The 15,792-nt window shown below is 40.8% G+C and overlaps 1 protein-coding gene across 2 annotated transcripts; it reads right to left on the bottom strand.

The window, feature by feature from the left end:
* Window positions 1–2,822: 2,822 nt before the first annotated feature.
* On the bottom strand, window positions 2,823–14,106 carry CTXN3 (cortexin 3). 2 transcript variants are annotated; one of them, XM_061608930.1, is made up of 2 exons: window positions 13,980–14,106; window positions 2,823–4,549 (listed from the first exon to the last, which is right to left on the bottom strand). In XM_061608930.1, exon 2 carries the CDS (start codon window positions 4,491–4,493, stop codon window positions 4,203–4,205), a length of 291 nt encoding a protein of 96 aa, XP_061464914.1. In that variant the 5' UTR covers window positions 4,494–4,549; window positions 13,980–14,106; the 3' UTR covers window positions 2,823–4,202. The 2 variants fall into 2 exon arrangements, with proteins under 2 accessions (XP_061464914.1, XP_061464999.1); XM_061609015.1 differs by lacking the exon at window positions 13,980–14,106 and adding an exon at window positions 12,200–12,247.
* Window positions 14,107–15,792: the final 1,686 nt, after the last annotated feature.

The following is a 15,792-nucleotide window of genomic DNA, read 5'->3' as shown; positions in this document are numbered from 1 at the left end:
AGTTTGGTCATGGCCTATTTAGGCACACCTGCCCCTTCCTTCCTCAGCCAGTCCAGCAAAGACTTTGGTTAGTTGCTGACTGCCAGGGCTGGGAAGGAATTTTTGCCATAGGATGATTGGCTTTTCCCAACCTCGCAGCAGGGGGTTCTTCTCCTGTAATCCATTTCATACTGTCACAGTCTTCTGCCAGGAATTAGTATCAGGTGGGATCACAAACAGGAATTAGTATCAGGTGGGATCACCAGCTTCCCATCAACAGGGATCCCCTTAGGGGATATGGGGTGCCTCCACAATTTCTGCAGCCTGAGCATGTGGGAGGGCAAGCAGGGTGGAAGACATCCCCAGTTGGCTCCAGGGTCACCAACCATCAGTCTACACCAAGGAGGCTGTACTCTTTTGAAGCCAACCCCTTGTGGTGGCCCCCCAGCCCACAGCCTGGGTGGTGGGTGTTGTACATCACACAGCAGAGAAGCAGTGTGGTCAGATCCTTGCCCAATGTCAAGCCAATCCCTCTTGAGCTGTTCATCAACAAAGGTTGTAGCCTTGTTTTCATCCACCCACTACTTTGTCTGCTCATTTTTCCACGCTTTACCTTTGGCCTTGCCTCACACCTGGGTCTGCAAGAAGCGATAAAAATAGAAGCAATGCTGCATCCTGTAGTCATTTAATGAAAGTAGTTGGTTCAGCCATGCTGAAAGGATATATGAATATATATTTGAAAAAGGATATGGAACATATGTGTTTCAGTTTTTTTTAAAGGAAAAGGTTCACAAAACATGGATCCATTTGAGATTGGACTTCAGACAAAATGGGGTGCAATATCAGTCCTCAAAGGTGCCCCCTAGACAGTACTAGGCCACCCCTCTGTCCTGTCACAATGCTGTGATCACTGCACAGCAAGCCCTACAGGCTCTAAGACCCATTACAGTTTAGATCACACATTAGGTCATCGCTCCTGCTCTCCCAATGACCTCCTATAGACAGAAGGGGTTTTTGATGGCAGGTATGGCCCAATTCCCATCCAAAAGGCCTTCGGTTCCACCAAGGCCAATATCACTACTTTGCACGTAATACATCCAGAATATTGGGTGTAATGGGAACTTATCTGGTCCCAGTTATGTTGTAACTTAATTGGTGAGGCCTCTGAATAAGCTGCAATATTGGGTCTGCTGTCCTCCCTGCAGAAAAAAACATCTTGTGTGTATATGGCAGGGGTGAGAAACCTCATCAAGCCTCTCTCTGGCCCTCAGGACTCTTCCCAGTCCACTCAACTCTCTGGTTCTACTCTGTAACCTCTGTGCTTTTACCTGGCTGAACTGTGTTCTTCAACTGTGACAAAAAGTTCCAAAAAGACCTCTCCAAACTGAGTGAATGGGCGGAAAAATGGCAAATGCAATTCAATATAAACAAGTGTAAAATTATGCATATTGGGGCAAAAAATCTGAATTGCACATATACGCTCATGGGGTCTGAACTGGCAGTGACCGACCAGGAGAGAGACCTCGGGGTTGTAGTGGACAGCACGATGAAAATGTCGACCCAGTGTGTGGCAGCTGTGAAAAAGGCAAATTCCATGCTAGGGATAATTAGGAAAGGTATTGAAAATAACACAGCCGATATCATAATGCCGTTGTATAAATCTATGGTGTGGCCGCATTTGGAATACTGTGTACAGTTCTGGTCGCCTCATCTCAAAAAGGATATTATAGAGTTGGAAAAGGTTCAGAAGAGGGCAACCAGAATGATCAAGGGGATGGAGCGACTCCCTTATGAGGAAAGGTTGCAGCATTTGAGGCTTTTTAGTTTAGAGAAAAGGCGGGTCAGAGGAGACATGATAGAAGTGTATAAAATTATGCATGGCATTGAGAAAGTGGATAGAGAAAAGTTTTTCTCCCTCTCTCACAATACTAGAACTCGTGGACATTCAAAGAAGCTGAATGTTGGAAGATTCAGGACAGACAAAAGGAAGTACTTCTTTACTCAGCGCATAGTTAAACTATGGAATTTGCTCCCACAAGACGCAGTAACAGCCACCAGCTTGGACGGCTTTAAAAGAAGATTAGACAAATTCATGGAGGACAGGGCTATCAATGGCTACTAGCCATGATGGCTGTGCTGTGCCACCCTAGTCAGAGGCAGCATGCTTCTGAAAACCAGTTGCCGGAAGCCTCAGGAGGGGAGAGTGTTCTTGCACTCGGGTCCTGCTTGCGGGCTTCCCCCAGGCACCTGGTTGGCCACTGTGAGAACAGGATGCTGGACTAGATGGGCCACTGGCCTGATCCAGCAGGCTCTTCTTATGTTCTTAACGCCTCTTGCTCATCTGGATGTAGTGAAATGTGTATAGAAACCTCTGGGTTTTGCATGGCTGGAACGAAGCCTACTGTACAAAGATGAGTCACATCCAGTGCTCTGCCTACTTTTGCCTCTGGCCCCACCCACCACTGGCATGTGGCCCCTGAAAGATTGTCCATGAGGGAAAGTAGCCCTTAAGCTGAAAACATTTCTCCACCCCCTGGTATAAGAGAACATCATAGCCTCTACAATTTTCAGATGACAACAGGGACACTTCTGTGTATTTGCAACATCTCATCAAGGACCACTGCCTAAAATCACTGTTTCCCGCCCTCACACATTGCTGATTTGATTATTCTTCTCCGCCTATCTGCTGTATATTGTATCCATTTATTCTGCACTAAGCTTTCTTCCAATAGCTTCTGAAGCAGGGTGTGTTAGTTAACTGACCACAACAGCTTCCTTTAAAACACACACACACACACACATAAAATTGTTTATCAGAACTAATATTTATGCTTATTTCCCATCACATCAGGTACCATGGTTACTTGCTAAGGACTATTCTTGCAAAGAACTTGGTCATACTTATTATAGAAAAGGTGAAACTCAAATACATTCAGCAATATTAAGTATACAAGTAAGTAGGGCATATGCATGCATAAGGAAAGCAGGACACTGGCGTTTTAGGTCCAAGCGTCAAGAACTATTTGCCTCTCTCTCATTGATTTAACTTCCAGAGATCTATGAAATTTTGCTAGTGTAGAGTTTTCATCTTCAACATCTCACCTAACAATGAAATAAGGACAGCATTTACCAAAGACTGCATAATAGAAAGAACTGGAGTATGGTAATGATTTTACACCCCTCCCTTTCTACATATTATAACATGTATTTCTTCACGTACTTCAAAATGTGGTAAGCAAACCCTGCTGCATTTGGGAACCCATCTGCTCATTCCTCTGAATGGAGCCCTGGACGTCTGCCCCTAAGTCCTGCTCAGATAGCACTACTGGGAAGATACATGCATTTATTTTTATTTTTTTAAGGCTCACAATTCTACTAAATTTGCTACAGCTCACCCAACATGAAACAAACCTAAAACAACCTAGCAGTGTTTGAAATAAAGCAGATTATATATTTACACACTAGGAAAGGCACTCATGATTTATATCTATGATTTCAGTCATGGTTTTGTAATCAAGAGTATATTGTAAGAGAGAGCAGTTTTTCCACTGAAATTAGCCTTGAAGCTATCAATCTTTAATTAACATTGGTGAGAAACTTTTACCTGTCTGGTAAGAGGGACAATGGGAATGGAAAGACATTTTTGTCCAGGCTTAAAAAACATTACCTAATGTCCACACACAAACCGCAAAAATCAAGCTTGCATTTAAATATGGATATGCTCATGAAAGGTTTGGAGGTGTGGGGGAAGAGGGAAAGAAGAGGCACCTATTTTTAGAAATAAGTCTGTCTCCCGCAGCTGCACATCAAAGTGCTGTCTGAGCCCAAAGATATTTTGTGTATTATGTCTTTCTCTATATCTAAATCTATATTTCCACCTTATATGTTTTAAAGCTGACCTTTGCAAATGAAATTTTTTACCTAATTTCTTCATTGAGAAAATGGTTGGTTTATCATCAAAGCATGCAAAGCTTGCCTTACAGCAGGTACGGTGAACCTTTGGCCTTCAAGATGTTGCTGAACTACAACTCCCATCAGGCCCAGCAAGTATGGCCAATGGCCAAGCCATCATCCTTTGGAGTTGTTGTTCACCAACACCTGGAATACCAAAGATTCCCCACACCTGCTTTACAGCTATTTTTTTAAAAAGAAGAGTTTTGCCTGTGCAAGAAATGTATTTGATAGGTCAGAGGCTTCTCAATAAAGTTGTGACATCCTTAGCTTTAAGCCAGAGCATAATCAAATTGCCCTTTCTCTGGTCCATCCAGTCTGTCTGCCCAGTTAGAGGTTGGCATACTCCTGTAGGGGTCTAGGAGAATTCGAAAACATCGAACAATGAGGATGCCAAGGAAAATAAATAACAAAATCACAAAGACAAAGGTTGTTTTTTGTTCCAGGGTAATGCCAGCTTCTAAGGGAATATTCCCAGAAGAGAAGAAAGTGGAAGTGAAGGGCTCTCCATCCATTCTCCCAGAAAGAGGAACAAAGTAATCTTGCAATCTTCTTCTTTTCATCGTTAGCACATAGAGGTCATGATAAGAATCATTTGGAGGTTCTTCGTTGCCTGAAACTGAAGTGATGAGAAAAGAAGTTATAAATAGGGCTGTCTTGTGTAGGATAGTCCTGCAAAATGAACAGCTCCTAAGACAATTATTGAAGTCAGTCAGGTGCTCGAGGGTCTGAGGATGCAGAAAAAAGATGGTGGGGGGAAGCATGATCAAGTTTCACTTACTTGTGGTAAGTTTCTTAGCTCCCCTAGATCAGGCAAAAATGCTTTCATCCCAAATCCTGGACTTAGGAGGCATTTCAATGAGTTCTAGACAAGAGCAGACAGCTTGCCCATTACAGTCTTTTGTCCCCATAATAATTAGTCTATGCCAAACCTAAGGAGTGAATGATTTCATAACTTTGCACAATGGAACATAGCATGAGGTCACAGCTCCATCAAATATAGGGTATAACTTATTTATGTTGCATGTTATTAATATTACATGGTGTATAAAAGGAGAGCAAAAAGGTTATTCAATTGAAGTGATAAATGAAATTTTGGAAAGGCAAATGGAAATTAACCAATTTGGAAGTTTGGATCCACAACCTGATAGAAATATAAAATTGGTTAGTACTAATCCTGAAAAATCTTTAGAGGCAAAATTCAATTGCATAAAAGTAATTGAACTTTGTATTTGAAGGTAATTCCTTATTTGGGTTCAATATTTTTCAAACATTAATAGAAATAACTATTCAACATTTGGTACTTTGCTATGGTCTAAATCCTAGCAACTGTGCTCAGAGTTCTGTTTACTGACCTCCTTCCCTTTACCACTCCTTGTGAACATGAACAATGTGCTTCTAAGAGTCAAGGTAGCCTCTGGAAGGGCATGGTGGTAGTGGGACTGCAGTGGATGGTGGTGGAAATCTGACCCCTCTCCCATAGTGGGAGCAGCAGTGCCTTCTATTCATGCAAGGAGCTCTTTGGATTCAACCCATTATATTATTTTGTTGTTTGCTTTGACTTTGTAAGGATTTTGTGAAATCAATGGTGCTGTATGCACAAAGAAACTTATCACATTACTAGTGGAAAACAGAATGCCGTGACTCCGGTTCTGAGTGTTTTCATAAGTATCACTGGACAGAGCAGCATGGGATACAGAGAGAAAGACAAATCTGGGTAACAAGTTATTTGTAAATGGTGTCAAGTCAGAGGAGAGCAAGATGGAAGCCAAATTTGTGGTAACACATAATTGTTCAGGATAGTGAAACCCCAACTGAACTGTGAAAAGCTTTAAAAGAAACTCTTCAAACTGACAAAAGAGGTTTAGTGTAAGAAAAATAAAGTAATGTACATCAGGGGAAAACCGCCTTAAAAATCCATATATGTGTATGTGGTCTAAATTGATTGTGACAATTTATTAAATTTACACGCCATCTTTCTTCTATCACTGAATTCAGAAGGAAGGATCCTGAGATTGTAGCACAGTTTTCATCAGCCGTGGGTTTCCAGATGGAGTAGGGCAACAATTCCTATCCTTGTCCATTGGCTAAGCTGGCTGGGGATGATGGGAGCTGTAGTCCAACAATACCTGAGGACCCATGGTTAAAGAACAGTGTACTACATGATGGATTCACTGAAATCATTATGCTAATGTAGTCAGCAGAGGTGAAAAAGGCAAATTCACTGTTAGGAATTATGAGGAAAAGGATTGAAAATCAAAGTATTGGTTTCTCAAGACAAAGATTCAGAAAAAGGGCAGGCAGAATAAGCAAAAGACTGGAGTAAGTTGAATTCACTAATAGACAAAAAAACCCTTGCAGTTTAAGAACACACCTATAGCAAACAGATATTTCTATTAAACTTTAAAAAGCAGGGAAATTGGGCAGCTACGGTGAATGCACCAGAGGAGAAACAGACCTGACCTCCTCTTTGAGATAGTGTACTGCCCTACAAATTTGTCAAAATGCAAACACAATTTGGGTTGGTCTTTCACAGTCCAAACCACTTCCTATGTAGCTTGGAAGAATTTGATAATATGTGCCTGAGGGGAGGAGGATGGGAGAGGAGAGGGGAAGAAGAGAGAAGGGGAGGAGAGAGGGGGAGGGGAGGCAGTTCTGATCATTTGCATGCTTATTGAGTTCAATGGGATTTACTCCCATGCAATCATGCTTAGAACAGGTAAAACTGACCATGGAGGGGAAAGAGAGGGAGGGAAAGGAGGGCAAAGGAAGGGGATGGGATGGGAAGGGGCAAAAGGGAGGGGATAGGAGCGAGGAGGATGGCAGGGCAGGTTTGATCATTTGCATGTTTTTTGAGTTCAATGGGATTTACTCCTGTACAATCATGCTTAGAAAGGGTGAAACTGACCTGGGGGAAGGGTGGGGAGGGGGGAAGGGAGATGGAAGGGGAGGAAGGGTAGGGGTAGAGAGGAAGCGGGAGGGGAGAGGGGAGGGAGATTGGGTGGGTGGGCACTGGGCAGAGGGAAGCCCCTTTCCTATTCAAAAGGAAAACATTGTGAACAGTATCATTGTTTTTCAGGGTTTCCCCCACATTTTTATTCTACATCAGGCACATGTAGACTCCCACCCAAATTTAAACCAAAACTGTCACTGGCCACTTCCACACCAGACCTTTATTTCACTTTAAACAGTCATGGATTCTGGGTACTGAGAGTTGCTAGGAGAGACCCTATTCCCCTGACAGAGTTCCAGTCTCCAGAAGAGGGGCTTAGTGGTAAACCACACTGGCCACTGGAGCTCTGTCAGGGGAATAGGAATCTCCTAACTACTCTCAGCACCCGTCACAAACTACACTTCCAAGTATTCTTTGAGGGAAGCCAGGACTGTTTAAAGTGAAATAAAGGTTTGGTATGGGTGTGACCCCGATTAGCCAAGCCAACCAGCTGTGAGTCTGGCTTTTAGAACACTGACAGTTGGTTCTTACTGAGCATGCCAGAGCTTATCATTGACTTCAATGTTAAATTTCTTAAATTAATTAGAAATCAGCCAGGCATTTTTTTTTTAACTTTGAAACTGCAGAAGATGAAAGTCAGAGCATGGGGCAAGGTCAGTAATAGGATTGCAGGTACTCTGTGAATATGGCTGATTTTTAATTAATTTCAACAAATTACGAGAACACTAAAAGAAAAAAGTCCAACAGGGGTCTGTTTTTTGTTTTGTTTTATACTTTGAACTCTCGAGTCTCTCTGAGTGTTTTGTGTATCATCATGAAAATTTAGAGGGTTGTTAAGCAAGTGCTTCTGAGTGCAGGACTATAAGTTTTGTAAAGTTTTGTAAGGTCCATGCTGGCTATAGTATACATAGAGCTACTCTTATGGCTGTATAATAAAAATCTCTAAGTAGTTTACATAAAAACCATAAAAATACAACATTATTCAATAAAATCTTCTAAAAACTTGGTAAAATGAAATTAAAAATACGACGCAACTATATCCCTGTGTAGCTCAGAACATCTGCCTAGCATGCAGAAGGTTCCAGGTGCAATCCCCGGCATGTCCAGGTAAGGCTGGAAACAGTCTGGTAGGATCTGTCCATTTCGGTTCTTTCTAATTTTTCCAATCTTAAATTCAGTTCTCCATATTTATGCAGCACTTTGTTATTTTTTATTAATCCTCATGAAAATTCTGCAGCATTTGTGTGATTTCTCTCCATAAACACATGTTTGTATACAGTTTTGACTAATGTACACATTTTTGCAAGTAGTTTCTTCTAATCCAATGCATTTTAAATGTTATTTTTATGAATATATTCATTCTATGCATTTTTGTAAACATTGATCAGAGAATGACATCACAAAATTCGGATAACTACAAATTTCCAAGAATAGCTGTGTTTCGGTCCTCATATTGCTTTGGAAAGGGTGAATGCGATAGAATTTAAATGCAAACTAAATCAACATTTTTCTTCCTCCATCCCTAGCTGGAAATTACTCCTATCTGAAACCCTGGAGAGCCAATTCCAGTCAGTGTAGCCAATATAGAGCTACGTGGACTGATAATCTGACTCAGTATATGCAGATTCCTGTGTTCCTAAAACTGAGCAATGTACAAACTAAAAAATTAAAATTTAAGAGTCAGAGACTGCAATCCAATACATGTCTACTCAGAAGTAAGCTCCATTGGGTTCAATGGGACTAACTCCCAGGTAAGTGTGTATTGGATTGCAGCCAGAGTCAGGAAAGCTTGGGTAATAAGAAGTATTTAATATCATTTCTGTCTCCACCTCACAAATTACCAAGGGAAAGCATTCCAGAGGATAGGTGCTATCATCTAGAAGACCCTCTTCCACATTGTCACCAAGTGATGATCCACTGGTCATGGAATGGCAAGGTCTCCTTGGATGCCAGCAGGGTCTGTACCATGGGAGGTGATCTGCAAGGTATCCTGGGCCTAAGTTGTTTAGGGCTTTAAATGTCAACAATAAAATCTTGAATTATCTTAATAGCTAACAGGGTTCATAATAAGAATTGCACAAGAGACAAGAGTTTCAGGATATACAGAAGAATGTTCTCTGTCAACTCATAATTAACTTCAACCATATAAAATTATGATGACCACTAATTTAGATTAGGATTAGATATAAGTCACGGAGGATAGATCTGCCAATGGCCATTAGCCATGACAAGCAAATGGAAACTCAGAAGGAGCTGTAACTCAAACTTTCCATGCAGAAGGTCCTGGGTTCAATCTGTGTTTTCTCCTCTAGGGCTGAGAAAGACCCCTGCCTGAAACTCTGGAGAGCTGTTGCCAACCATTGCAGGCAATCCTTAGCTAGATGGACCAATGGTGTAAGTCAGTTTCCTATGTTCAGGTGCATATTCTTCTGAATGAAAATGCTTGTGTCAAACAACAGGGTAGGGGTGTTGCCTTCATTTCTTGCTTGCAAGCTTCCTAGAGGCATCTGCCTGGCTACTGCCAGAAACTGTGCTGGACTTTAGATCCAGCATATTCTTGTACAGATGGAGTAAGAGGCTTGACAGTTTAGGAAATAAAAGTAAAATGAGTGATAACAGCTGAGATATGAGGCTGCTGGGGCCTGTGGGATAGAGCAGTGGTTCTGAAACTTTTTTTCCATATACCACTTGAAAATTGCTGAGGGTCTTCACAGACCACTTAGTGATTTTTCTGCAACTGTAATGCACTCTGCCAGAATCTGTATGGTTTTTTTAATTGTATTTTTTTAAGACAATACATGGACCACCTGAATGAAGATCATGGACCAGTGGTGATCCACAGACCACAGTTTGGGAACTCCTGGGATAGAGAAAGAAAGGGGGTAGCTGAAATATGGGGTGCAGAGAAAGAGAAGAGAGTACACTATACAATGTGGGGAAATCATGCAAGACGGTGGAGAGAGGGGAAAAGTTGTGATTAACAGATGGATTATAGAGAATGCATGCTATATAGTGCAGGTATAAAAGAGGGTTAACAGAGAAGGGGCTAAAAAGAATATACAGAGTAAAAATGTGAGAAAAATATGCAGCAATGTGGCCCTTCTGAGTTAATGGAAACATTAAAAAGTGGTCCTTAGATCTTGGAATTGTGCATTCCTGTTCCACATTGTTTTTATTTGTTTTGTTTTTCTTTGTAACCTACTCTTTCCCAGGCCAACTCACAATAAAATATATTAAAAAATTACAATCATGCAACAAAATTCTCAAAGCATTGTATATGCAGTAAAACTGAAGTGATGACTGAAAAAAGACTAATGATTTAAAATATGTTTTAAAGCCTTTCAGTCCAATTGGAGGGCAAGTATTACAAGCTAGCACCCTCAATAAAATTCAGTTTATACCATGTGGAGGGGCTACAATCTGTTGCAGCTCCTGCTGGGAGGTAGGGCGGGATATAAATCAAATAATAAATAAAATTCCATGCTGAACTTTCATTACTTTTAACTGGAATAAAAATACCTACTGTGCAAGAATCTGTTTTGTTTCCTTTATAATAAGCCAAGCCAAAGTACTATGATTGAAGAAAAGCATTTTAAGTCACATAGTTGTAGAACTTAACATCTAATATGGCACAGTGGCTAGAGCGGTGGCTTTGGATGTAGAGAAACTGTGGATCAGATCCGCATTTAGCCATGAAGCTTATTGACTGGCTAACCTACTTCACAAGATGTTGTGAGGATAAAATATTGTTCTGGATGAATGGGATGCAAATTTAATATATTTTTTTAATCTTTCCAATAAGACTCGGAATATCTTTTTTTTAAAAATCTAACTCTAAATGAGAATGGCTGCATCTATTTCCATATCGTGTTTAATTCTCAAAGATAATTTAATTCCCTTTCATTTTGTTGATTCATCCCACCAGGCTTGAGATGATAGATCAGAAGCGCTCACATTTAACACAAAGGACAGAAAATGTGCTCTTAGGTCTGCAAAACAAATCCCCTTGCTTAATTTTTCACTTTAACACTTGGCTCTGTAGCTTCTAGCAAATAATGCACAGTGTGTGTAAACACTTGGCTTAATAGCACAATTCTGCCCTGTGAGCAAAGGCATCTGTCAAGGCAAAAGTGGAATCCCAAGTCACCCAAAATCTTGGAAGACACACTATTTTCTTATAGTGCTTAAAAGTGAATGCATGAACAAGAAGACTTATATCTAAATAACAATGTAGTTCTACACATTCTGGACAATGACATTTTACATAATCTGTAGCGTATCTGAGCTTCCAAATTAGACTCCAAATGTTGTTGTTTTTAAAGTCATTTGCGTTTATTGCTGTTGTTGTGGTATCATGAGATTCATCACAATCCTCCATCAAATCAGTTCCAGAATAGTAATCCCCTGTTATAAAGTTTGGGGAATCAAACCTTAGGGTCAAAAAGTGGGTAAGGATATCTTAAATAAATAAATGTGGACACTTTTCATTAACTATTTTATAACAGTTTAGAAAGAAGAAAGCTCTCAGCATTCACATGGTTAGTAGAGAACAAACCTTTAGTAATAAAATCTGGATTTTCTTAATCCGTTATTAATAGGTTATTTAGATTTCCTAGAAATGAAGAATAATTCCAGTATAGTACTCAACATGTAAAGTTTTTTTTAACAAAGCATGCCACTGCTATTTTTCAGTGCCACAGAACTAGCTGTTTCTCCAGTAACTCTAAAAATAATTGTATTTGAAGTGAATTACACAGTGTACATTTTCTTAATGATACCCAATGCATTTTCAGGTTCTGTTACTTTTTAAGCCCACCTGGCATTTTATATGGTTTTATACATGCAACTTGCAACTCTTTTTTATGGAATGTGCAACCTGATGCTATGCGTGTTTATTCAGAAGGAAGCTCCACGGAGTTCAAAGGAGCTTAGGAAGTAAGCATGTTGAGGATTGCAGCCATAGTCTTAGCAGCATAATGAATATCAAAGCTTTTTAAGACAAGATACATTTTTTGGTTAAAAGCTTGGTTTTCCAGGCACTACGCAACAAAATAAAACACACACAAACAACACCCCCACAAAAAACCCTCCACCATTTCTGAATCTATAAACAATAACTCAAAGATAAACTTTAATTTCCAGTTTCATCATATTGTTCGTAGACCTAACATGCCTGTTTCTAGTAAATCTGATCTACTAGTTAAAAAAACATGCAGTCTTCTCTCTGATAATTACCATATCCAACCAGCATTTGCTTCACATCAATTATTCACAAGCAGAAAGAAGCAATTGGGGAGTTTTTGTCATAGAAGGTACCTTCATCCAGTCGAGAGAAAACTTAACCCACATTCTCCTGCAGCAGTTACAGGTACTTTTGTTTCCATTCTTTGGAACGTTGCTGGTGTTCCAAGGCACAAAGAAACTAGGCAAACAACCCAAGCTGTGGCACTGAATTTAAAAAGGCTTGCAATCTTACATGACTTTGGGGTTTTGTTTTTGTTTTGTCTCCAAAGCACAAAAATGATCCCTGATTATTTTAGAAAGTAATTAGCTGACATCTCTTGTCATTCATTTGAGCCAAGCCATGATTTCAAAGCTGCCTCAGCGACTCCTCAGTTGCTTCTGCTTCAGTGAGCAGCAGCAACCTAACAGCCTGCAGGAAACAATCTTCAGAAAACATTAACATTCAAAAGGAGTACAAAAAAAAAAAAAGAATCTCAGAATATTCCCCATATCTTTGTGAAATAACTAAATAATCAAGGCAATACGTTTCCCAATGTTACTCTCTTTTGTGGTATATTGATTGCTGTCAGTAATCTGCCTTTTTGATGCCAGTTTGCATTCTTGCATTAGCCAATTGGAATACTCGTTACACCCAGTGACCTTCAGGCACACTCCTTCATTTCATTAGCAGACTTGTGTGGAAAAGTTATAGGTTAATAATTCAGATAATAGAAGATAAATAAACACATTTTATTATTATTTTGGTTCCTAGGAGCTTTCTTTGGCTGTATTTGCTCTGCTTGTTCTCCACAGGGAAAGACCGGCCATATTGGCTAGGCAGCCAGTCAGCAGAGCCATGTTTATGTAGCTTTAACTTGGTGACTTCTAAGGGATCACAAGCACCTTTTCAGGCTAGGGGTTGTGTATTCCCTAGAGTTGAAAGCCAGTGGTGGTGTAGTAGTTAGAGTGTTGGACTAGGATCTGGGAGATCCACGTTCAAATCCTCACTGCGCCATGAAGCTCACTGGGTGACCTTGGGCCAGTCACTGCCTCTTAGCCTGACCTACCTCACAGGGTTGATGTGGTGATTAAATGAAGGGGGGGAACTATGTACACCACCTTGAGCTCCTTGGAGACAGGTGAAATATAAATGCAATAAATAAATAAATATTCTGTAAATATTCTATACACTGCAACACAAGGTTGCAGTCTGAAGTGCTTCTGTTCAAGGTGCCAGCTGAGTAGTTAGCCATGTAGCTTTCCAAGATAATTCATCCTATTTCCTCTCCCTGCTGTTTTCTGTTTCCTTTCCCCTACATTTCATGACTGCTGAACATGCTCAGTCTTCCTTTAGCAGTTTTGGATTCCATATCCCTCTCTTACGGTTTCTTTTCTTTTCTGTATTTCTGCTATATTTGGATTTTAATCTATTTTATTTAACAAAATTATATACTGCTTGATTGTAAATAAAACCTCTAAGTTCTGCACAAGGGGGGAGTTTTCTTTCATTTGAAGACTTTAATGGAAACTTATAGGTCACAAATTCAGGATTCATGGCTTCAGGACTCATGGTAGGCAAGCTTTCATAGGTTGCCCTAAGTCTTGCATGGGGCTGAGTTCTCTTTGAACCCTCCCAAAACTGGGAAAATAGGAAATGGGCTTAAAAGAAAGCAAGAGGCTTTGTATTCCCTTAGGTTCCTGACCAAATTTGAAGAAAATAATAAAACATAGAGAGGAGGCAGAGGTAGAAGAGGGAGGAGGGCAAGCTGGCTAGAGTACAGTCGGTCCTGGAAGATCCCATAGAGACCAAACAGACTGAACAACTTAAAAGGCTGTTGATTAATGTACAAGTAGAGACACAGCTTTCCCATACCTTTGTCTCTTTGGCTCAATGTATCCAAGGTCCATAGTTGTCAGAATGAAACCCAGAGATTTCCCTTTAAGATTATTCTTCCTGTCCTGTTCCTGCTGTTTCTGGAGTCGCATCACTCACCCACCTCCCCAGTTGCCAAGGCAATCAGGACTTCAGATTTGAATATATATCCATCCATACACACAGTGTCAGTTGCTGCCCACTGGGCAGAGGGCAGGGCAGTTAAGAGCAGGTGGAGCTAGGGGGGTAGGCTGAGCCAGAGATCACACCAGGCAGAGCACAGTTAACTCAGAAACATACACAGGCACACTTGACACAGATAGACAAGACACAAAATTTAAGTGGCGGTGCGAAAAAGAGCAAGGAAAGTTCCCTGCCCCAAATTTCAGCCAAAGCAACCTAACTTGCCTGCTCTGTATGCTGCTTCCCAAGTCTCCAAAGTGGTGTATGTGCTGAGCTCCTCTCTCTCAGAACAGATCTGCAGCAGCAGCAGTGTGATTGGTTGAAAGCAACTTGTTTGAACTCTGATCAGGCTAGAGACACAAATCACAGTAAAATTGGAGAGGGGAGATTGAAACACTTGCAGTGGATTGGTTGTGGGCATCAGTCTAGAATGAACCAGTTTATGCAAATTGCAGCAAACAACTGTGCCCTGATTGGCTAGGTGTTTCCAATCACAAGGAAAGACAGCTAGTATTTGGAGGAATGCTGGGTCTGTCACCCCGGCTTAATACTATTTTTCTATGCAAAATTGCTTGGAGAAAACTGGGTTTTTCCTCTCTTCTTCTGGACATTTATTGGGGGAAGGTACAGCTGCAGCAATGCAGACTCCAAACAGGTAAATAGGCAAAGAGTGCATGATTATCATGTGCAAGAAGAGGAGAGGGAGCGTGGGTTCAAGTTCTGGCAATAAAGGAGGAGGAACTGGCACCTGCTGGGGAAGGACTGGCTGCTATCATCATCATCATTTATTAGATTTATTACCCTTGATTCTCATATCCTAGCGCAGGTTACAACAACACAAATTATGCAACTTAAAAACAAATAAAACCTACACATATACAAAAAAAAATCATACATTGGTGTTGATGAGTTGTTGCCCATTTTGACCGTCTTCATGAGCCACCCCTCATTTTTCATACTGGCCTTCAACAAAAATTCCCATAACAGAAAATACAAAAAGAACTATAATTAAAAAATGAACAGCCTAGAACAGGACACACAGCAAGGTATCTTTTCTTGCTGCAAATACATTGCTAAATGCAAAAGTACAATTTCATAGAATCACAGAATAGCAGACTTGGAAGGGGCCTATAAGGCCATTGAGTCCAATACCCTGCTCAATGCAGGAATCCCACTTACAGCATACCCAACAGGTGGCTATCCAGCTGCCTCTTGAACACCTCCAGTGTTGGAGAGACCACCACCTCCCTATGTCATTGGTTCCATTGTCATACCACTCTCAGTTAAGAAGTTTTTCCTGATGTTCAGTCAAAATCTGGTTTCCTGCCACTTGAGCCCATTATTCCGTGTCCTGCACTCTGGGATGATAGAGAAGAGATCCTGGCCCTCCTCTGTGTGGCAACCTTTCAAGTACTTGAACAGTGCCATCGTATTTCCCCTCAGTCTTCTCTTCTCCAGGCTCAACATGCCCAGTTCTTTCAGTCTCTCCTCATAGGGCTGTGTTTCCAGTCCCCTGATCATCCTTGTTGCCCTCCTCTGAACCTGTTCCAGTATGTTGGTATCCTGACTGGTCTGTAGTTCCCAGGTTCATCCTTTTTGAAGATAGGGACATTAGCCCTCCTCTAGTCAT

Source organism: Rhineura floridana, chromosome 1 (genome assembly GCF_030035675.1).
Source record: "Rhineura floridana isolate rRhiFlo1 chromosome 1, rRhiFlo1.hap2, whole genome shotgun sequence".
Lineage (NCBI taxonomy): Eukaryota > Metazoa > Chordata > Lepidosauria > Squamata > Rhineuridae > Rhineura > Rhineura floridana.
Note: the sequence above shows the minus strand (reverse complement) of the source record. Positions and strands in the feature narration are given on the sequence as shown.

Excerpts from the sequence above, each read along its gene's own strand:
- CTXN3 (XM_061608930.1), bottom strand. The coding sequence starts at position 4,493 with ATGAAAAGAAGAAGATTGCAAGATTACTTTGTTCCTCTTTCTGGGAGA.